Genomic DNA, 23,169 nt, shown 5'->3' with positions numbered 1-23,169 from the left:
AGGACAATAAGATAAGAAAGAGAAAAATGAACTGATGTAAAGGAGAAAAGTAGAAGTGCCAACGTCTGCAGAAGTGGGAACACACTAGCAATACCGTTTTAATTGGGTGTATTTTAGATTACTAGTCGGCTCTTGGCAAAGAAATGCTGTATACTAACTCATTCCTTACCCTTTAGCGAACCAAAATAAGCATCCATTATCTGGTGTATGGGTCTGAAGGCTGACTGTAGCTTGATTGACAGTTGTCAGCCTATTCACAGTGTTGCTTGAGGCAACACTTGGGCCTGTCTTTTCTAATAGCAAGCCCCACAGATATTCCCCCTATGCCCCACCAGCACCAGGACAATATGGCTGGACTGGCCCTTGTGGTTCAATTGTAATAGCAAGACACACCTCAGCAAAACCATCAGGGAACTTTGGAAAACAAAATTTATTTACTCACAAGTCCTGGTGGGTATGTGGTACACCTCCCTGGTTCAGTGCAGTCTCAATAGAGAGACAGAGAGAGAGAGAGAGAACAGACCTGAGGCTTCACCTTTATTAGAGGCTGAGGGTGGGGTATCCAGGGTTTCATGGGTTCACTCTTTATCAGTGAATTTAAAGTATAAGAGCCAGAAGTGGAGGGGCATCAAAATGGCTCAGTTGGAAGAGTGTGTGACTCTTGATCTCAGGGTCGTGAGATTGAGCCCCATGTTGAGTGTAGAGGTTACTTACATCAATTAAAAAAAAAAAACTTAAAAAAAGAGCAGGAGGTGGAGCATAGGAAGGGGGAAGCAGAGTCACTCACATGGTCATGTATCTAAGTCACCCAGGGCTTTCTGAAAAATGTACCTTCATGGGTGGGGTGGCCTGCTTCCTTATCTCGTTGTTTGCTAGTAGCTGTGTCCTATAGCTGCAGTGTTTGTTTGAGGTAGACATCTTTGAAATGAATGCCTTGGAAGTCAATAGCTCAATATATTACTTACATTACAATCAATAAACTTTACATCAGGCACTTACACTACACTGGTCTAGGAAGCATGCTGCTATGGCTTCACTTTAGGTTGATGCACCTGGGCTCACTTTCAGGTAGGTTCAGAACATTGTTCTGGAGTCCAGACTAGGTGTTCCTACATAGCACATTCTCAGACTACATTCTAGGGCACCCCTTACCTTGGAAAATCACCTGAGAACAAGTGCACAAATGCAGTATGTCTTCACATCTCACCATTATCCTGACACATGGTCACTTCTGCCTCTACTGCACAGTGCTAAACCAGCCATATGCTCAAACCCATCACATGAATGGAGAAATACATTCCATGCACTGTAGGGGAGGCCCTGAGAAGTCACTGCAAAGGGCACAAAGGAAGTATTCTTAAACAGGAAAGCTTGAAGGATTGCAGCAATGACTCAGTCTGTAACACTGGGTTATATAATGCTGAATGTAAAAATCTAAGTCCCAGGAGTCTTACATACACTGTGGTAGATACCCTTTTATAGAGTACAAAACTGAGCATGTCAGGTGTGCCGACACTGGTGATTAAACTCTTGAGTAAAGGCAGGGATGATACGAGGTGTCCTGGATAACAAAGGAGCACACATTGTCAGATATTGATAACATTCTGGCTCTTGGTTTAGGTGATGGATTGTGGGCTGTTCACTGTCTTATACAGCCACACATGAACCAATGCCAGGTGTGTCATGAACAAAGGAAAGGATGATGTTTAAGCAAACTCTGGGCAACTAGGGTTCATAAGAAAAGAAAAAGACAAGCAAACAAAAAACGCAAATGCATCATAGAGTCAGAGAAAATCAAACAGATGTTTTGAATTTGGCGATTAATTTGGAAAGGGTTAAGGGGCAGTTTACTCTAGCAACGCAGGCTCAGTGGAACCTGGGGTGGTGGGACTCCTTGCTCCAAAGACCTTCTGAAGTGGGCTCCCTGTCTACTGGGCTGTGTCTTTGGGGTTGGTCCTTAATTATCCTCTTGGCCTCAGGAGCAATGAATGACTCTTGCAGAAGAAGCTGGGAGTAGCTGGAAGTAAGTGGGAATAGCTGGGAATAGACAGGAGTAGTTGGGAATAGGTGAGAGTAGGGGGAGTAGGTAGGAGTAGAGGGGAGTAGCTGGGAATAGGTGAGGGTAGGCAGGAGTAGCTGGGAGTAGGTGGGAGAGACACTTTAGATTTGGGTGGAGGCAGTGACATGCATATTGAGACTTGTAGGTGGCTGAGCCTCTGGGTGGAGGTGAGGGAATATCAAGCCCTGGTAAGGAGGCTGGGCCTGGGTGTAGAGGCAGGGTGCCACTTGGTCCTTGGTGAAGTGGGAGAGGCTATTAGAGATGTGGTTGAAGATGTGGGTGCACACAAAGTGTGATCAAGATGACTTGCATTTTTTAATAAAAGTTTTTATTTACGAAGATCATTTTTAGTGTTTTGCCTCCTGGTTCACATGTACATTGATACTCAAGAGGCACAAATGCAGTACACTGGTTCTCAGACACGGCTATACACTGGAACCTGGGATGGCTTCCTCGTCACTTGGCCCTCTCGCAAGATTGATTTTTTTGGTCTGAGTGGCCTAGGTACTTCTTAAAACTCCCCAGGTGCTTTTAACATGTAGTAAAATTTCACTGCAACAATTTACAACCTGCCAAGCAGACTTATACCTGCATATTGTTTCCTATACGTTGCCACTTCTCATGGTCAAGAGCCCATCAATCTTCTGGCCCTGGGACCAATGCCCACCTCTTGGCCCCTCCAGGAACTTGCTGGACATTGATTTGGGATTTTCACAGAGAAGCAGAATCTCTGAGAACTCAGGGGATGCAGGGGCCCCCTCCCGCTAAGGCACAGGTTCCACCATCAGGTTGGCTGGGTGACCCTCACCCTTGCAAGACGGCAGAGGGAAGTGCTATTGGTCCAAACAGTGGGGGTCCAGAAGCTAGGCATTTAGGAAGCTGGGGTCACTGCACAGGTGGGCAGGAGACCTCTGGGTGGTCCCCACAGCTTGCCTGCTGTGTGTGAGCTGTCTGCACCGGAGGACAGTGGCTGTGTCACAGGTGCTGGATTACATCACAAAGTGTGCCCTGCCTACAGGGGCATGGAGAGAGCAGAGTTCAGCACTGAGGGAGACCCCTGACCAGGGCTTAGGCACAAACTGAGTGCTAGAGACCCAGGAGAACCACGGGCTGGGGTGTGGGCCACAGACAACTACACAAGGAAGAGGGGGCAGCCAGTGGGCACAGCAGGTTGGAAAGTCCCCAGAGAGCTGGAGCCAGGAAAACTTGGGGAAGCAACGCTTTTCACAGTCACAACTTACAAGCTGAGGTGCAGAAACAGGAGTGGGCAGTGAGGTGACCAGGGTAGGTCCTGGCAGACTGGGTCTAAGTGTTCTCCCTGAAATTGCAGACCATATCCGGGGGATGGAGGGTGGATGGCTGGTAGCAGGGACTTTTTAGCTGGTTTCTTGTGGGTTGATTTCCTTGGAGACAGGGATAGCCCTAAAGGGTGGACCTAATGGTTCTTTCTTGAATCCAGCTGGGCTGAAGCTGTTTTAGATCTTTGAACCTGCAGCAACCGCAGCCATCCCACCCCGCCTGCAGCTCCAGCCATGGGAGGACGAGGAGGCTCACTTCTGTCCCTGGATGGAGGGATCATGACTAGATCCTGGGGGTCCTGCTTGCTCCTGCTTACCATTTTGCTGGCCCTGGTGGCCAGCACAGACCCAGGCAAGAATAAGGTCAAGGTGTTGAGGGAATTAAAAGTGGTCAATGCCTCAAATGCCAACGTGAAGCAATGTCTCTGGTTTGCCATGCAAGAATACAACAAAGAGAGTGAGGATAAGTACCTCTTCCAGGTGGTCAAGACAGTACAAGTCCAGCTGCAGGTAAAGGTGTTCCCTCGCACCATGCATGTGTGCCTATGGTGGGAGAGATTGAAGCTGGACTGAAAGAGTGGGCATGGGAGAAAAACAATGATATATAAAAGTCCTAAATATGTGAGTGATCAAGTACTTACACATTTGCAGGTCACTGTGACATCACTGCACTTTCTATATATGCTTCTGCTGTTGTTCTAAGTTCTTTATGTGTACTAACTCACGTAAACTACAAACCGCAAATCATAGGTTCATGATTTGTATTTGCTAGGGCTGGGAGACAAATTGAGTGTCATGAATATTTTGCAATAATGCTGCCATGGGCAACATTTCCATCTATCTGCATAACGTAAATTGTGTGGTTGAAAAAAGACATGTGGCTTATCTAATGTGTAGGTAATAAAGTCTCTCCTCCTATAGTCTATAATTCTTTGAATCCAACATTTGTTTGGTAGAAGCACATTCTGATTCTATGTTCATAAAAATGTATCCCTCCTCGCAGGGTCATGCATGGCCCAAGGCTAGGAAGCATTGTTTAGTTGGATTCCATTGAGGATGATGCTCCCCAGAGCTTGCAACATGTGGTCCTGCATGCCATGGTCAAGGAAAAGCCCCCAGAGCTGGAACTGAGCTGACTGTACCATCCTCAGTCTGCGGGTTGGTGGTGCGGCTTGTAATTCCACCATGAAACTTGTGGGAATGAATTGTAAAGGTACCCAGCGGAGAGGTCCTTGTTGGCAGAGTTTACTTCCGTTTTTATATTCTCCATATGGCATGTCCATTTGCAAGAGCTGAGCCAGTGTACATGTTGATGTTTATGACCCCATCCCTTTGGGACCTTGTGAACCAACAGCCCGTATTTCTAGTATATCATTCTGATGGCGCTCTGTTTATTTTTATTTTTTTTAAAGATTTTATTTTATTTATTCATGAGAGACACAGAGAGAGAGAGCGAGAGAGAGGCAGAGGGAGAAGCAGGCTCCCAAGGAGCAGGGAGCCCGATGCGGGACTCGATCCCAGGACTCTGGGATCATGACCTGAGCCGAAGGCAGACGCTTAACCATCTGAGCCACCCAGGCGCCCTGATGGCACTCTGTTTATTGACTGGCACGCTGCACAATCCCCTGGGGAACTCCTGCATCCCTTTGAAGTAGGGGGATGGATCCTGGCTCTTGTAACTTCTCCAGACCCCTTTGCAGTTCTCTTTCTTTGGTATCCAACTAGCACACATATTCAGCAAGTTTCTCCTAAGCAGCCCTATGCCAGGGATGTACATGGGGTGGTGAGATAGACAGAAATAATCACACTCCTAGGAAGCCAGCAGTCTAATCAGAAAGAAACAGTGCCAAACCCAGAATGAGAGCTGGAGCATCTGACCTGGTGGCGTGGTACCCAGGAGTCTGGAGGTCAAGGAAGCCTTCCTTGGATAGGCTCTCACCTGAGGGGCTTGCAAATGTCCTACCACACTGACCTCACCGTCACCAATTAAATGAGGATCTCTAGGTAGGACCCAGGTCTCAGTAGGTGTTAAAACCTTCCAAGTGATCCCAATACACAGTCAAGGCTGAGAACCACCTCTCTAGGGAGTGATATTGGTGCCAAACCTGAGGGCAGACTAGGAGGGGATCAGGTGAAGGATGCTGGTGGGAAGTGTTTTCTTTTAGGTTTCCCACAGCAGATCCCAGTGCTAGAATTCAAGTGCCAGTAGTTTATTTGGGAGGCCACCCCAGTAAGCACCAGGAGGCTGGAGGAGAAGGGAGAGAAGGCAGGAAAGTGGCCAGAACAGAGTGAGTTACGGTGCAGATGACCACAATGGGCCTCCCTGGGGCCTCGGGAAAGGATGCAGAGCCTGCCTCAGAGTTTGGCCACCCTGCAGGAGGGAAGATCAGTTGCTTACCCATCAACTCCCATCCATTGTTGGCTAAGAACTGTTCTTGGCTCTTGCTGGTCAGGAAACCTCCAAACAGGGAGCCCCAGGAAGTGGCAGTGTGTTTGGGAAGAGCAAAGGACATGGGCACCACTCACAGCATCTACTACAGCAGGGGAGCCCAGGAGGATTGGGGGGCTGCACGGGGGTTGGGAAGAGCAGTTACATGTAGCTGGCTGCCACTGGGAAGGGGCATGGCCCATTCAACAACTCAAAGGAGCCAGTGTGACTGGACAGAGAGGTGGGCAGGGACTAGACCATTCAGGGCCTTGAAGGTACCCAACTTAACTCTCCAACCCAAGGGGCAGCTCTGGCAGTCTCTTCTTGATGTCAACTAACCAGCTTCTCCCCCATGGCAGGCCAGAGTCACCTTGTTAATTCTTTGGAATGTAGCTAAAATGTAATACAATTTTATTAAAGGTTTGAAGATAGCAGACCCCTTTTGTCTCCTGCTGTAATCTCTTAAAACCAGATGAAAGCTGATTTAAATGAGTTTCGTGAGTGTCTTTAACCACACTCAGCCATTAATGAGTTCAGAAACTACTGATGCCTTGCTGTAAACCCATTGCTTCTCTGCTTACTAAACACTCAGCAGAGAACAGCAAGACCAACTCCAGCCAGCATGGCCCCTTTAAGGACTGCTTGCTGAGGTTGTGGAGAAGCCCTCCAAAGCAGGAGATGTCACCAGATAACAGACTCTGAGGGGGGGTGTGGGAAATGAATCAGGGAGGAGCGTCCAATGTGGCCACAGGGCCTGTCCTTTCTTCTGGCCTGTGCAAACTTGTAATATCTCAGGCCTAGGAGAGCTGATGGTTCTGGTGACCTCATCCTTCTCCCTGATCCTTCATGGAGGATATGGCATGCCCTGGACTTTGGGTCAGAAAGTGGAATTGGAAGATTTCACCTTCATTGGGGCCCCACACTGGAAAGGAGACTTTTCCCCAAGGATACAGCTCAGGGGAGTGGTTTCCAGGGTCCAACTGGTATCAGTATACAGCAGAAACCAGGCCTTCCTCTAAAGGTATGTTGGAAAGAGGGGATAGGGAGTAGGCAATAGGGAGAGAGGATGAGGGGGAGAGTGTTTTTTAGATTTTTTTTTGACTAAAATTTTAAAAAAGTAAAATAAAAATCTTTTGAATAAAATTGCACCATTGTTAATTGACAGGTTACAGATCGTTTGGAATACTTTATTGATGTTGAAATTGGCCGCAGCAATTGCAGAAAGTTTTCAAATAGTACTGAAAACTGTGCCATTCAAGAGAACTCTAAACTGGAAAAGGTAGGTGATCAACATTCTGTGATGGTCTTGGCTGCTCTGAGCCCTAGACAGAAGAACTCGAGGTGCCTGTATCCTCTCTCTGAGGTCTGGATCACTCCCAAAGTTTTGCCCCAGAAGTGGGCTTTAGAGCAGAGGGTAGAGAACAAGGGAATATGATGAACCCCTCTGAGTCTTTCCTTACACCCCATCCTAGGGGCAGAATGCTGTCAGGGTCAGTCTTATTGCAAGGGCTTCATCCACTCTGTCCTCTTGGTGCAGGAAACCTTGACAACACTATTCATTGAAAGCGTGTCCTCTTGGACCCAGATGAGCAACCTAGCCATTGCTGGCCCCAGAGCTGCTCATTGTTTCGAAGGCAAGAAAGGAAACTCATTCATCCACTCAGCTACGCATTAAAGCTTACTATGCACCAGGTGGTATTTTGGGTGCTGGAGATTAAGCAATGACTAGGCCAGACATTGTTCCCATTCCCCCAGAGTTACAGTTGATTCTTTCCAGGCTCAACCATGATTTCCAGGAAGGTCATGGAAAAGCCCAAAGACCCCCACCAAAGGACTGACCTGGGCCAGGGGCTTTTAGCCTCAAGCCCGTATTTCTGATCTCAGAGGTGGGGAGAACCCCAGATTCATCTAAGTCCTTAGTGTGATATTGATGAAAGCTTTCTGCAGGTTTGCCCAAGAGATGTGTCTTTGCTTTTGTTTACACCAGTGGTTCTTTATGTGAGCAGGCATCAGAATTACCTGGAAGCCTCAATAAACCCAGATGGCCAGATCCTACCTGCAGTCTGGAGTAGGAACCAAAAGTTTGCATTCTTAACAAGTTCCCAGCTGCTGCTGCTGGCTGTGGGACCATACTTTGAGAACCACTGCTTCATGTAGCCATGCCACAGGAAATTGCAAGGGCCTATTAACAAAGTGCACTTCCAATATGTTTCACTAAAACTGCCTCTGTATGCTCAAACTTTATAAATCCGATCATTTCCAGTTAACGGCAGATACCCATCAGGACAAACATTTAAGCAGGGAGCATGTCTTCATGCCATATGGCTTTTATGTTACTTTTTTTTTTAATTGAATTATGTTATGTTAGTCACCATACAATACATCATTAGTTTTTGATGTGGTGATCCACGATCCATTGTTTTCGTATAACACCCAGTGCTCCATGCAGTACGTGCCCTCCTTAATACCCATCACTGGGCTAACCAATCCCCCCTCCCCCCTCCCCTCTAAAACCCTGTTTGTTTCTCAGAGTCCATAGTCTCTCATGGTTCGTCTCTCCCTCCAATTCCACCCACCCGCCTCATTTTTCCCTTCCTTCTCCTGGTGTCCTCCATGTTATTCCTTTATGTTCCACAAATAAGTGAAACCATATGATAATTGACTTTCTCTGCTTGACTTATTTCACTTAGCATAATCTCCTCCAGTCCCATTCATGTTGATGTAAAAGTTGGGTATTCATCCTTTCTGATGGCTGAGTAATATTCCAATGTATATATGGACCACATCTTCTTTATCCATTCATTTGTTGAAGGGCATCTCGGGTCTTTCCACAATTTGGCTATTGTGGACATTGCTGCTATGAACACTGGGATGCATATGGCCCTTCTTTTCACTACATCTGTGTCTTTGGAGTAAATATCCAGTAGTGCAATTGCTGGGTCATAGGGTAGCTCTATTTTTAATTTTTTGAGGAACATCCACACTGTTTTCCAAAGTGGCTGTACTAACTTGCATTCCCACCAACAGTGTAAGAGGGTTCCCCTTTCTCCATAACCTCTCTAACATTTGTTGTTTCTTTTCCTGTCCATTTTGCCATTCTAACTGGTGTAAGGTGGCATCTCAATGTGGTTTTGATTTGAATTTCTCTGATGGCTAATGATGAGGAACATTTTTTCATGTGTCTGTTAGCCATTTGTATGTCTTCTTCAGAGAAGTGTCTTTTCATATCTTCTGCCCACTTTTTTAAAAATTTTTTATTGTTATGTTAATCACCATATATTACATCATTTGTTTTGGTGTAGTGTTCCATGATTCATTGTTTGTTCATAACAGCCAGTGCTCCATGCAGAATGTGCCCTCTTTAATACCCATCACCAGGCTAACCCATCCCCCTACCCTCCTCCCCTCTAGAAACCTCAGTTTGTTTTTCAGAGTCCATCATCTCTCCTGGTTCGTCTCCCCCTCTAACTTACTCCCCTTCATTCTTCCTCTCCTGCTATCTTCTTCTTTTTCTTTTTTCTTAAAATATGTTGCGGTATTTGTTTCAGAAGTACAATCTGTGATTCAACAGTCTTACACAATTCACAGCGCTCACCGTAGCACATACCCTCCCCAATGTCTATCACCCAGCCACCCCATCCCTCCCACCCCCCACCACTGCAGCAACCCTCAGTTTGTTCCTGAGATTAAGAATTTCTGCCCACTTTTTGATTTGATTATTTGTTTTTTGGGTGTTGAGTTTGAGAAGTTCTTTATAGATCTTGGATACCAGCCCTTTATCTGTAGTGTCATTTGCAAATATCTTCTTCCATTCTGTGGGTTGCCTCTTTGTTTTGTTGACTGTTTCCTTTGCTGTGCAGAAGCTTTTTATCTTGATGAAGTCCCAAAAGTTCATTTTGCTGCATCTCTGCATCTCTCCATCCATTCTAAACGAAAGCCTTGCCAGATAAAGTTTGTTTCACTAGCTTTTGGAGATGTATCTTGAAAGAAGTTGCTGTGGGCAATGTCAAAGAGGTTACTGCCTATGTTCTCCTCTAGGATTTTGATGGATTCCTGTCTCACATTGAGGTCTTTCATCCACTTTGAGTTTATCTTTGTGAATGGTGTTAGAGAATGGTCGAGTTTCATTCTTCTGCATGTGGCTGCCAAATTTTCCCAGCACCATTTATTGAAAAGACTTTTTTCCATTGCATGTTTTTTCCTGCTTTGTCAAAGATTATTTGACCATAGAGTTGAGGGTCCATATCTGGGTTCTCTATTCTGTTCCATTGGTCTATATGTCTGTTTTTGTGCCAGTACCATGCTGTCTTGGTGATCACTGCTTTGTAATATAGCTTGAAATCAGGCAACGTGATGCCCCCAGCTTCGTTTTCCTTTTTCAACATTTCCTTGGCGATTCGGGGTCTTTGATTCCATACAAATTTTAGGATTATTTGTTCCAGCACTTTGAAAAATGTCATTGGAATTTTGATCGGGATGGCACTGAAGGTATAGATTGTTCTGGGTGGCATAGACATTTTAACAATGTTTATTCTTCCGATCCATGAGCATGGAATATTTTTCCATCTTTTTGTGTCTTCTTCAATTTCTTTCATGAGTGTTCTGTAGTTCCTAGAGTATAGATCCTTTACCTCCTTGGTTAGGTTTATTCCAAGGTATCTTATAGGTTTTGGTGCTATTGTAAATGGAATCGTTTCTCTAATTTCTCTTTCTACAGTTGCATTGTTAGTGTATAAGAAAGCAACTGATTTCTGTGCATTGATTTTGTATCCGGCTGCATTACTGAATTGCTGTATGAGTTCTAGTAATTTGGGGATGGAGTCTTTTGGGTTTTCCACATAAAGTATCATGTCGTCTGCGAAAAGAGGGAGTTTGACTTCTTCTTTGCCAATTTGAATACTTTTTATTTCTTTTTGTTGTCTGACTGACGTTGCTAGGACTTCTAGTACTATGTTGAACAATAGTGGTGAGAGTGGGTGTCCTTGACATGTTCCTGATCTTAAGGGAAAGGCTCTCAGCTTTTCCCCATTGAGGATAATATTCGCTGTGGGTTTTTCATAGATGGATTTTATGAACTTGAGGAATGTTCCCTCTAGCCCTATACTCTGAAGAGTTTTAATCAGGAAAGGGTGTTGTATTTTGTCAAATGCTTTTTCTGCATCAATTGAGAGGACCATATGGTTCTTCTCCCTCCTCTTATTAATGTGTTCTATCACATTGATTGATTTGTGAATGTTGAACCACCCTTGCATCCAGGGGATAAATCCCACTCGGTCGTGGTGGATGATCCTTTTAATATATTGTTGGATCCTATTAGCTAGGATTTTTGAAACCATATTCATCAGGGATATCAGTCTGAAATTCTCCTTTTTGATGGGGTCTTTGTTTGGTTTGGGGATTAACGTAATGCTGGCCTCATAGAATGAGTTTGGAAGTTTTCCTTCTGTTTCTATTTTTTGAAACAGCTTCAGGAGAATAGGTATTATTTCTTTTTTGAATGTTTGGTAGAATTCCCCAGGGAATCCATCAGGTCCTGGACTCTTGTTTTTTGGGATGTTTTTGATCACTGCTTCAATCTCATTACTGGTTTTTGGTCTATTCAGGTTGTCAATTTCTTCCTGTTTCAGTCTTGGCAGCTTATAGGTTTCTAGGAAGCCCTTTCATCCAGATTGTTCAGTTTATTGGCATATAGTTGTTGATAATAATTTCTAATAATTGTTTCTATTTCCTTGGTGTTAGTCGTGATCTCTCCCCTCTCATTCATAATTTTATTAATTTGGGTTCTTTCTCTTTTCTTTTGGATAAGTCTGGCCAGTGGTTTATCGATCTTATTAATTCTTTCAAAGAACCAACTTCTAGTTTCGTTGATCTGATCTACTGTGTTTCTGGTTTCTAATTCATTGATCTCTGCTTTAATTTTAATTATTTCTCTTCTAATGCGTGGCTTAGGCATCATTTGTTGCTTTTTCTCTATTTCTTTAAGGTGTAGAGTTAGTTGGTGAATTCGGGATTTTTCTATTTTTTTTGAGTGAGGCTTGGATGGCTATGTATTTCCCCCTTAGGACCGCCTTTGTGGTATCCCATAGGTTTTGGACCAATATGTTTTCGTTCTCATTGATTTCCATGAGCTGTTTAAGTTCTTTGATTTCCGGGTTGACCCAAACTTTCTTGAGAAAGTGGTCTTTAGCTTCCAAGTGTTTGAATTTCTGCCAAATTTTTTCTTGTGATTGAGTTCCAGTTTTAAAGCATTGTGGTCTGAGAATATGCAGGGAATAATCTCAATCTTTTGGTATCGGTTGAGAGCTGATTTGTGACCCAGTATGTGGTTTATTCTGGAGAAAGTTCTATGTGCGCTTGAGAAGAATGAGTATTCTGTTGTTTTAGGGGGGAATGTTCTGTAAATATCTGTGAGGTCCAACTGATCCAATGTGTCATTCAAAGCTCTTGTTTCCTTGTTGATTTTCTGCTTAGATGATCTTTCATTGCTGAGAGTGGAGTATTGAAGTCTCCTACAATTAACATATTGTTATCAATATGACTCTCTTTATTTTAGTTAACAGTTGGCTTATGTAGATGGCTCCTCCCATGTTGGAGGCATAGATATTTACAATTGTTAGATCTTCTTGTTGGATAGACCCTTTAAGAATGATATAGTGTCCTTCTGTGTCTCTAATTACAGACTTCAGTTTAAAATCTAATTTGTCTGATATAAGAATTGTTACCCCAACTTTCTTTTGAGGTCTGCTGGCATGGAAGATGGATCTCCATCCCTTCACTTTCAGTCTGGATGTATCTTTAGGTTCAAAATGAGTCTCTTGTAGGCAGCATATGGGTGGGTCCTGTCTTTTTATCCAATCTACAACCCTGTGCCATTTTATGGGAGGATTTAGGCCATTCACGTTGAGAGTGATTATTTAAAGATATGAATTAATTGTCATCATGTTGCCTGTGAAGACATTGTTTTTATAGATTGTCCCTGTAAATTTCTGTGGTATATCACTCTTGGGGTCTTTCTCCTTTTATAGAACCTCCCTTAATATTTCTTGCAGGGCGGGCTTAGTGGTCACATGTTCTTTCAGTTTCTGCCGGTCGTGGAAGCTCTGCATCTCTCCATCCATTCTAAACGAAAGCCTTGCCAGATAAAGTATTCTTGGCTGCATGTTCTTCTCATTTAGTACCCTGAATATGTCTTCCCAGGCCTTTCTGGCTTGCCAGATCTCTGTGGATAGGTCTGACATTATTCTGATGTTCCTCCCTCTGTACATAAGGAATCTCTTCCCCCTAACTTCCCTTAAGATGGTTTTCTTGGTTCTAAGATTTGCAAGGTTTATTATTACATGCTGGGGTATTGGTCTGTTTTCCTTGATCTTGGGAGGGGTCTTCTCTGCCTCTAGGATGCAAATGTTTGTTTCATTCCCCAGATTAGGCAAGTTCTCAGCTATGATTTGCTCAAATACATCTTCTAGTCCTCTCTCTCTCTCCACTCCCTCCGGGATTCCAATTATTCTGACATTGGAACGCTTCATGGTGTCACTTATTTCTCTGATTCTATTTTCATGGATTCTGGGTTGTTTTTCCCTGGCCTCCTCTTTTCCCTTTTTATCTATTATATTGTCTTCCAGGTCGCTTATTTGTTCTTCTGCCTCAGTTACCCTAGCTGTTAGATTATCTAGATTGGATTGGATCTCATTGATAGCATTTTTAAGTTCTGCCAATTCAGCTTTCATTTCAGCCCTTAGAGATTCTATGTTGCCATTAATTGATTTCTCCATTCTAGCCATTGTCTTCACAATTGCTAGCCTGAATTCCATCTCCAACATCTTGGTTATACCTGCATCCATTTGTAAATCTGCAGCATAAGCCATAATCTCTGAGTCTTTTCTATTTTGGGGACTCCTCCTCCTAGTCATTCTGTTGATGGGTGTTTGAGGGAATGTATAGAGTCCAAATTACTGACCAGAACCCAAGCAAGATGCACCTGTATTCTTGGGACCTTAGGGTTGCTGGGCTCTTGTTTCCCAGCCTTTCTTCTGGGGGAGGGGCCTGCTGCGCTGTTACTCAGGCAACCCTGTTTGGGCAGAGTTGCCCTGCCCACCTGTGGCGGGGATGGGCTCTGTGCGAATCAGTTTTTGGGGCTTTTGTTCTCTGGCGGCTTTCCCTGGTAGCTTTCCGCATCTCTTCCGTGAGTCAGAGCCGAAGAGACCGTTTCCAACCCTCTGCCTCAGAGCAGAGAGACCGCAGTCTGTTCTTCAGTGAGCTCTCCAGGCCACACTGTCTCCATTTCTGTCCATGCGGCTATAAACTGCAGCGGCCTGGGTTGTGTGCCCCTCCGCAGTGCCCCTAGTCCTGCCTCCAGGTTGGGGCACATCTCTGCCCTTTGTGCTTCTAAAACTGCCAGCCGCTCCCAGTTCGCAGGCATGACCCCGCTGCTCTGGGTTTCTGCCCCGGGGGCTGCCCTAAAGTCCTTTCCGCTCTGCTACCGGTCTGGAGTCTGTGCCCTGTCCCCAGGGTGCGAGGCTGTCACTCGGCGGTGTAGGATCCCCACGGCCAGACACCCTCCCACTGCCATTTATCCTCCAATATCTCCCTGTGGAATCATGGCTCCCGGATTCATACCTCAAAACCAACTGCCTGCAATATTCTGTTTGTAGAGATCCAGATCTTCTTACATCTCAGGCTTTGTGGGTGCTCAGAATGGTCTGGTAGATATCCAGCTCAATTCAGGGGACCAGTTGAAATAGGGTCCCCTACTCCTCCGCCATCTTCTTCTATCTAGCTGACCATCTCAAATTTTAAGGTGCACGTTTTTAAGCGCACACTTATCAATATTGAAAACAGTTTTTTTTCTTTCCAAATCTTTGGAATAAAGCTGAGCAGTAATAATGCTGAGCAGTTTTTCTTATTCCCAGCTTTGATGGCAGTGCTTTCAGTATTTATATCCTATTATTAAATATTATATCAAGTGCTGATTTCTGGAATTCCTCCAATTCCTTTTGCCAAGAGTTATTTTTTCTTTCTTTTTTTTTATTTTATTAACATATAATGTATTATTTGTTTCAGGGGTACAAGTCTGTGATTCATCAGTCTTACACAATTCACAGCACTCACCATAGCACATACCCTCCCCAGTGTCCATCACCCAGCCACCCCATCCCTCCCACCCCCCTCCACTCCAGCAACCCTCAGTTTGTTTCCTGAGATTAGGAGTCTCTTATGGTTTGTCTCCCTCTCTGCTTTTGTCTTGTTCCATTTTTTTTCTCCCTTTCCCTGTGATCTTCTGTCTTGTTTCTCAAAATCCTCATGTCAGTGAGATCACATGATACTTGTCTTTCTCTGATTGACTTATTTCGCTTAAGTTCCATCTGTGTTGTTGCAAATGGCAAGATTTCATTTTCTGATGGCTGCATAATATTCTGTATGGCTGTATATATATACCACATCTTCTTATCCATTCATCTCTTGATGGACAGCCAAGAGTTATTTTTTAAATTATGTTTCTTCTATCAATTATTTTTTCAGCATCTACCAAGTATACTAAATAATTGTTCTTCTTTGACCCATTAGTGAAATAAAGTAATAGATTCATTAATGCTTTGTCATTCTTACATATCTGGAAGATGTTTTTTTAGGGGGGGATTTTATTGCTTGGATTGCCTTAGTTAGTTCTTATCCATACTGACTGACTGCAGGTTGTTCAAAGTGGTGACAAGTACCTAGTACCTCAATGTATAAGCTTGTTTAGGGAATGTCTGTCTTCTTTGCATTTTCTGGACAACTGCACACAGATATGGCATGGGACATTCCTTACTGCTTTGGGCCAGACAGCTTTGTTGAGCCCGGTGTCAATATGCACATCCATCCCTTTCACAGCAAATTTCTAGCTCTCCCTGAGTGCCCTGGGGGCACACTTCTTGAAGGGTCCTCCATAGATGTGCTGTGAACATGGATGGTATATTCTCTGGTCACCTCACTAATGGCAGAACAGTCCCTTCTTCTTGCCACCTTTCTTTGTGGGAACAATTATGTTGGGCATGGTGGGTTGTGTCCACCCTTTTAGAATATGGTGAAATTCAATATACCATTTTTTAAAGGAATTTTTATATAGGAATTATATACATTAAGTACTCTTAATCTTCCCTAAATTTAAGAATCAGAGGCGCCTGGCTGGCTTAGTCTGTGGAGTGTGTGACTCTTGATCTCAGGATTGTGGATTTGAACCCTGTATTGGGTGTAGAGATTACTTAAAAATAAAATAAAAAGAAAGTCACTTGGAGCATGTAGTGAAACCACACACACAGTTCCATGGCCTCATCCCAAATTTATTCCATCAGAATTTCCAGGTACAGACACCCCACACATTTCATATCACTGGGAAAGTCTGGGAAACACTGTGTTAGGGATAGCAATTGTTTAATATGCAAATGCCTTTAATTTGCCAGTATTTTTTTTTTTTAGGATTTTTGTTTTAGGGGAGTTTGAGTTATAATTTATTCCTCTGTTATATTTTGGTTTCAGGATTTTTCTGGCCTGGTATAATGAGAATAAGGACTTTCCATCTTTTTTGTGTGTGTTCTGGATCAGTTTAGGGACCACAAGAGCTTTGGGTTGCCAAGGTTTTGTGTAATTTGCCTATAAAACCCTCTTGATTTGGTGTTTTTTGTGGGTTTCTGGGGGGGGGACAACCTACATAATCCTCCTTTGTGTGTGTCCAAAACTCAGCAGAGACCAGGTTTTCTTTTCTCTGTCTCCTAATAGCATCTCAATGTTTCCAATTATTTAAGATGCTCTTTGCTGTTTTTCCAGGACAGCTATATATGTATCATCCAGCTATCTATCTAACTAGCTAGATTTTTTTTTATTATCTAGCTATTTATCTATCTACCTACCTACTTTCCTATCCATCCATCCATCCACCTATCACACACACATACAATCTTTCATTTGCCATTTCTATGGTATTTTGAAATGGAGAGATGGGCTCTTTGGAATAACAGCTGGTAGGCCCTAGAGCCCTCCGAATCGCTCTTGTTATCAGAACAAAAGGCATTATTAGACTTAAAAGACATTATTTAATTATTAAGATAACATATATTAGTTTATATCTGACATAAAATTGCTTTATTTACATTATAGAAAATATTAGAGAGAATTAAAAATAAAATCAAGTTTGCATCTGATCTCCCAGCAAAACATGATGATTGTTAGTATTTGCTGTCTGTCCCTGGTTCTTATGGGAACAGAGACCCCTCCAGGTATCTGCTGATGGCTGCAAAGGTCTAGGGGATTCCTAGGAGCATTCACTGTTGGCTGAGGACCCATCCTCCAGCTAGCAACAGGACATTTTTTCCCCCTCTTTTTTGGCATTACCGATTTTGTTGTGGTTGTGTTTCTTTTTCAGAAAGTAATGTGCAGTTTTTTGGTCGGAGCACTCCCCTGGAATGGTGAATTCATGGTGATGAAGAAACAGTGTGCAGATGCTTAGGGGGTTCTGGAGCACCCCCCCCCCCACCACCATCTCTACCTTTTTCTGTGAAGAGATAAATGGCATGCACCGTGTTACCAATGTGGTTTCCTCATGCATGCCTCTCTGCTAATTTTGTTTCCTAGTTTCTTATTAGGTGGTGACAAAAGATGGGTATGTCCAATTCCTTTTTCTTTTTCTTCTTTTTTTTTTTTTGCCTCAAGGGAAGCCCCTTGACTTTGGCCAACTTGGTGACCCACCACCAGGAATAAGTTTGTCCCTGAGTACAAAGGATGGAGTGAGGTCTGATTCCATTCCCCCCTGCAAATCTGAGGAAGGATTCCTTTTTGATTGGGTAATAACCCCTTCCAGAGGTCTGAAGACAGTGGGTGCTAACTCAACAGGTTCCTTCTGGAAGCCTCCTTTTTGGCCTGAGGCTCTTTCTTCCTGAGAGTTCTGAGTCCACAGGTCACCTGGGCTGGGAGAACTCCTGCAGAAATCTTCCCCTGTGGGGTCTCTGTGAATTTGGGAACTTGTGTTTTTTCTCCTGTAAATGTTAACAATGGTCACACGAAGAGAGACAAAGGGCAATAACGCCTTCAGAGTAAGCTGTGTTGTTCATGTGTACGCGCATGTACGTGTGTGTGTGTGTGTGTGTGTGTGTGTGTGGAGAGAGAGAGAGAGATAGATGGATTGAGAAAGAGAGAGAGAGACAGAGATGGGGAATGTGAAGAAGGAAGTAGGCAAACATGGATGATAGCAGGAGATGAAATTCTCTTGAAGAAAATAATCATTAAAAATAAGTCAGTCTAATGGGGAATTATTTAATGGTACTCAGTTTCAGTTTTGCAATATGAAAGAGTTCTGGGGATTAGTTTCACAACAGAGTAACTATATTTAACACTACTGAACTGTATACTTAAAAATGGTGAAGATGGTAGATTTTATATGTATTTACCATGATTAAAAATAAAAAAAAATTAGACATGTCTGTTTGAACCATGGTGGTGGGTAAAATTCAGAAGGCCAACTATATTTCAAATGTGCACACACACGGGCCAGGCTTCACCTCACAGGGCTTGGCAGGTGGTAAGGATTGCAGTGTTTCTGCCCCAGACTGAATGAGGCCATGAAACTCAAAGGCCATTCCTTTTACCTCTCGTTCCTGTGTTTTACCCAACTGATGTTTCATGGGTAGGGACACTGTACCACTTAGAGCAGCAGGGACAAATGACATTCACCTTGCAAAATCCTTGCTTTTCCTGTGGCTCTCCCTGCTCTCCCTCCATCAGGCCCCATGATTTTCTTCCAGGCACACCCACTTCCATGCCCACTTTCTTCTGATGAAGCCCCTGCCCTGTTTCCTCTTCCCCCTCTCAAGATCCTCCTCTAATTAAGGGACTAGGGTTTGGATCTGGTACAGATTTTTGCATTTCTTGGACCTAATGTACTTATCCTGATTAAAAAGTGTTCTTTCCTTCGGGCCAGGACACTCCATCAAAAATTACCCCCTAACTTCCACCCCTCCACCTCTGACACACTGATGGAACTGCAGGCAGCAGACCCATCACCCAGCTTTGGAGGGGCTTGTGGGACTGGTCAGCTTAAGGATCCATGGGTCTCCACTGTTTGTGGAACAGTCTAAGTCATATGTAAATGTCTTAGGAAAGACTGTGTTTTTGGAACGAAATCTTGGAATTGTCTTTCCTATGGACAGGTAGGCAGGAACCATAGGGACTCTGATGTCTGGAGCAGTGTGGACCAGCAGGGCAGTGTGGACAAGCTTGGACATGCTGGGGATGGGGGTGACCGCTGCTTGTGCTCTGTTTGGGTTAGCTTCCCCTACGGACCCAGAGACGTGTCCTATGTTCATATGCATTTACATGCAGGGATCTATTTCTAAGTATATTTTAACATTAAAATTTTATTTGTTTTAACCTCTTTTCAACCTGTCTCTCCAAATCTCTTTCATTTCATAAAATAAAATGCAAGGCAGGCCTTACTTTCCTTTGCTGGATTTCGTGTCCTTTTTGCTAAGATGTTACTGGAGTGCACTCTGTCTCTCTCTCTCTCTCTCTCTCTCTCTCTCACACACACACACACACACACACACACACACACACACACACACATACACACACACACACACATTCACTTCCCCTGTGGAGGAAAGGAGTCCCCCAAGATAAGACCTGCCATTTCCATTAGGTTCTACTGAAACTCTACCTGTGAGCCCTGGACCCCAAGCACTGTCTGTCTGAGTCTGGGACACAAGAGCCCTGGAGCCATGGGAGGCCATGGACATCAGGGAAATGGGGCTTGACCAGATAAGCCACATTGTTTAGGTGCTGCCCAGACTCAGAACTGGTATGAGGGGTGGTGTCCTGAGCCCACATGATGACTGGTCATGGTCATGCTGTGTGTGAGAACAAGGAATAGCCCAGTCCTAGGCTGGGTCACTGAGAACCCACAGGTTGGTGGGAAATGAGGTCGGAGGCAGGGGTCTGCCAGGACCAGAGTGAGCACTCTGAGGATACATGGACAGCAGTGGCTGGGAGCTCAGGGCCTCAGACCTGGGAAAGGGCCAGGGGGCCATGTGGAAAACACAGCCTGGTCCTGGTCTCCATCTCAAGAGGATGTGAGTGCTGTCCCAGGTCTGGTGCTTCCTACTGCAGCACCTTCATCACTGAACCTACCCCTGATCTGTTCACCTGACCTGGGAGAATGTCAGGACTGCCTGGATCCCAGGGGGCCTGCTGAAAAAAAGCAGTGTGTGTGGGTTGCAGAGTGATTTTTCCATGTCTGCTCTGGAGAAGGGGCATTTCCCTTTCTATGCAGTTGGTACACTTAGATTGGACTTAGTAGATGCATTTCTAGTGTCTCCAAAGAATTCAGGGACAGTCGGTCAAGACCCAGGGTCAGATGGAATAAGACCCAGACAAGTCAGCATGTGTTTTTCATACCATTTTAGATATTGTTCAATGGGTCTGATGAGGATTTTTGAGTTATCCAGGGGATATACCTCTATTTGATGTTCTGTTCATTATTGATTAAAAGCCAGACTCTAAAGTCATGTGTTCACTTGTGGATTTTTTTTTCCCCCTGAGAGGTGCAAATGACTACTGTCTAATAGAAAGGTTTACTATAGGGGTATGGTTTTATTGCTCTCTGGAAAATAAGCCAACTTTGTAACTAACTTAGGAATTCCCCCTCAACATTCTGTATTTATAAGTGGCTCAGGTTTGTAACATTCTGAAAATTATCCTTTGACGCTTCCATGTGACCCTTCCAAAGTTCTCCACGTGCCAGACATCAGGTATGTCCCATGGCATTTAGGACCTGCTCTCCTTCCTTCCTGAGTCCCATCCCTCAAACAAGTTGACTCAGGGAGACTCTGTGATGGGCCTCCTCACACACCTGTCACTTATTATGGAGGGACAGGAGGTCAAGACCACAAGTGATAAATAAAAGTATTAGCGAGTCAAAAACTGTCCTTGATGGATATAAACACTGGTCCCTTGTTCAGGGGCTTGGAAGCTATCAGGAACACCTTCCAGTCATCTGGGAGTCCAGAGAAATTGGCACCAAGAATGCCATATTTGGCCCTTGACGAAGAGAGGGTAAGGGATCAAACTGACAACTGCCACCCATTGTCAAATGGGGACTTTTTGGTTATGAACTTATGATGCCAGGAGGCAATAAAATGAGTGATCTGCTCTTGAAGCAATAGACTTTCCTGTTTTTTGGTTCTAAACTCTTTGGAGTTTTTTTTGTTTTTGTTTTTAATATCTGCATCCCCAAATACAGAGACATTTTGAGTGAGCATCAGGGAGCACTGACTGCAAATCCCATTGTCCTGAAGAGCTAGCTTTCTGTCTTGCTAACCAGATTCCCAGGGATTTGTCACCTGCACCAAGGCTGTAGCTGATAAAACTCTGAATATGACAGTCAAAGACTCAGGGACTACTCCCTGTGCCAGAGGTAAGGTGACAAAAACCTCAGGGCCCCATAAAAGCTATGTCTGATTGTAAAATTAGCCCCTGACTTTGGTTTTGAATAAAACCACACTAATTTATCCCCATAAGCTGCCTGAAAGCCAGCACTTGCTGCAGGAGGTGACCAGGAAACTGATCCAGTGTGGAGATTTGACCAGAGCACATACATTAAAAAACGGAACACAGTGCTTTCTTAAAAAGAAAAAGATAAATCAGCTTTTGTGAGGAAAAAAGGAGAAAGGAGAAAACCCAGTTTCTTGTGGCAAATGTCAAACTGGTAAAAAGGCTTATGTTGTTGGGCAGATACTGATTTATGCACTGAAAAAAATGAGAGTAAATACATAGTTTATAGATTTTAGCAGTAAGAATCAATAGAATAAAAAAATCAGGTAGCACTTACAAACCCATAAGCGGGAAATCCAGAGGAATGCCAACAATCCACCCAGACTAAACCCAGGAAATAAAGCATAATAAAGAGGACCACCAAACTAAGAAAACCAAATGTGTGTCTGTTAGCCATTTGTATGTCATCAGGGAAATTCAAATCAAAACCACATTGAGATATGACCTTACACCAGTTAGAATGGCAAAAACTGACAAGGCAAGAAACAACAAATGTTGGAGAGGTTGTGGAGAAAGGGGAACCCTCTTACACTGTTGGTGGGAATGTAAGTTGGTACAGCCACTTTGGAAAACAGTGTGGAGGTTCCTCAAAAATTTTAAAATAGAGCTACCCTATGACCCAGCAATTGCACTACTGGGTATTTACCCCCAAAACACAGATGTAATGAAAAGAAGGGCCATATGCATCCCAATGTTCATAGCAGGGATGTCCGCAATAGCCAAATTGTGGAAAGAGCCGAGATGCCCTTCAATAGATGAATGGATAAAGAAGACGTGGTCCATATATACAATAGAATATTACTCAGCCATCAGAAAGGATCAATACCCAACTTTTACATCAACAAGGATGGGACAGGAGAGATTATGCTAACTGAAATAAGCCAAGCAGAGAAAGTCAATTATCATATGGTTTCACTTATTTGTGGAATATAAGGAATAGCATGGAGGACATTAGGAGAAGGAAGGGAAAAATGAGGGGTGGAATTGGAGAGAGAGATGAACCATGAAAGACTATGGACTCTGAGAAACAAACAGGGTTTTAGAGGGGAGGGGTGTGAGGGCATGGGTTAGCCTGGTGATGGGTATTAAGGAGGGCACATAATGCATGGAGCACTGGGTGTTATACGAAAACAATGAATCATGGATCACTACATCAAAAACTAAAGATATATTGTATGGTGACTAACAACATAAAAAAATAAAAATAATTTTAAAGAATCAAAATGTGATTGGTATTTGTAGATTGATGAAATGGAGACTCTTGAATTTTCTAAGATTATGTTAAAAACAAGAAAACAGCCCCCCCAAATAGGTCACTTATGCTAAGCCCCTGACACTAAACGGAGATTTAGTTTATTTATTTATTTATATATTTTTTATAATGTTATGTTAATCACCATACATTACATCATTAGCTTTTGATGTAGTGTTCCATGATTCATTGTTTCCATATAACACCCAGTCCTCCATGCAGAATGTGCCCTCCTTAATACCCATCACCAGGTTAACCCATTCTCCCACACCCTCCCCTCTAGAATCCTGTTTGTTTTACAGAGTTCATAGTCTCTCAGGGTTCATCTCGCCCTCCGATTTCCCCCCTTCATTCTTCACCTCCTGCTATTTTCTTCTTTTTTTTTTAACATATAATGTACTATTTGTTTCAGAGGTACAGGTTTGTGACTCAACAGTCTTACACAATTCACAGCGCTCACCATAGACCATTCCCTACCCAATGTCTATTACCCAGGCTCCTCATCCCTCCCACCCCCCACCACTCCAGCAACAGTTCCTGGGGGGTGGGAGGG

General features: G+C 43.7%; 1 protein-coding gene across 2 annotated transcripts; it reads left to right on the top strand.

The window, feature by feature from the left end:
- The first annotated feature begins 3,101 nt into the window (after positions 1 to 3,101).
- On the top strand, positions 3,102 to 17,354 carry CST8 (cystatin 8). Of its 2 annotated transcripts, none has more exons than XM_027623402.2 (4): positions 3,102 to 3,308; positions 3,519 to 3,867; positions 6,951 to 7,064; positions 17,184 to 17,354. In XM_027623402.2, the coding sequence occupies exons 2-4, from the start codon at positions 3,592 to 3,594 to the stop codon at positions 17,265 to 17,267; spliced, it is 474 nt and encodes a 157-aa protein (XP_027479203.1). In that variant the 5' UTR covers positions 3,102 to 3,308; positions 3,519 to 3,591; the 3' UTR covers positions 17,268 to 17,354. The 2 variants fall into 2 exon arrangements, with proteins under 2 accessions (XP_027479203.1, XP_027479202.1); XM_027623401.2 differs by having other exon boundaries at positions 3,102 to 3,343.
- Positions 17,355 to 23,169: the final 5,815 nt, after the last annotated feature.

Source organism: Zalophus californianus, chromosome 8 (genome assembly GCF_009762305.2).
Source record: "Zalophus californianus isolate mZalCal1 chromosome 8, mZalCal1.pri.v2, whole genome shotgun sequence".
NCBI classification, from domain to species: domain Eukaryota; kingdom Metazoa; phylum Chordata; class Mammalia; order Carnivora; family Otariidae; genus Zalophus; species Zalophus californianus.
Note: the sequence above shows the minus strand (reverse complement) of the source record. Positions and strands in the feature narration are given on the sequence as shown.

Coding starts and splice junctions, on each gene's coding strand:
- CST8 (XM_027623402.2), top strand. CDS start 3,592: ATGGGAGGACGAGGAGGCTCACTTCTGTCCCTGGATGGAGGGATCATG. Junction 3,868..6,950: donor CAGTACAAGTCCAGCTGCAG/GTAAAGGTGTTC, acceptor GTTAATTGACAG/GTTACAGATCGTTTGGAATA. Junction 7,065..17,183: donor AGAACTCTAAACTGGAAAAG/GTAGGTGATCAA, acceptor TTTCTTTTTCAG/AAAGTAATGTGCAGTTTTTT.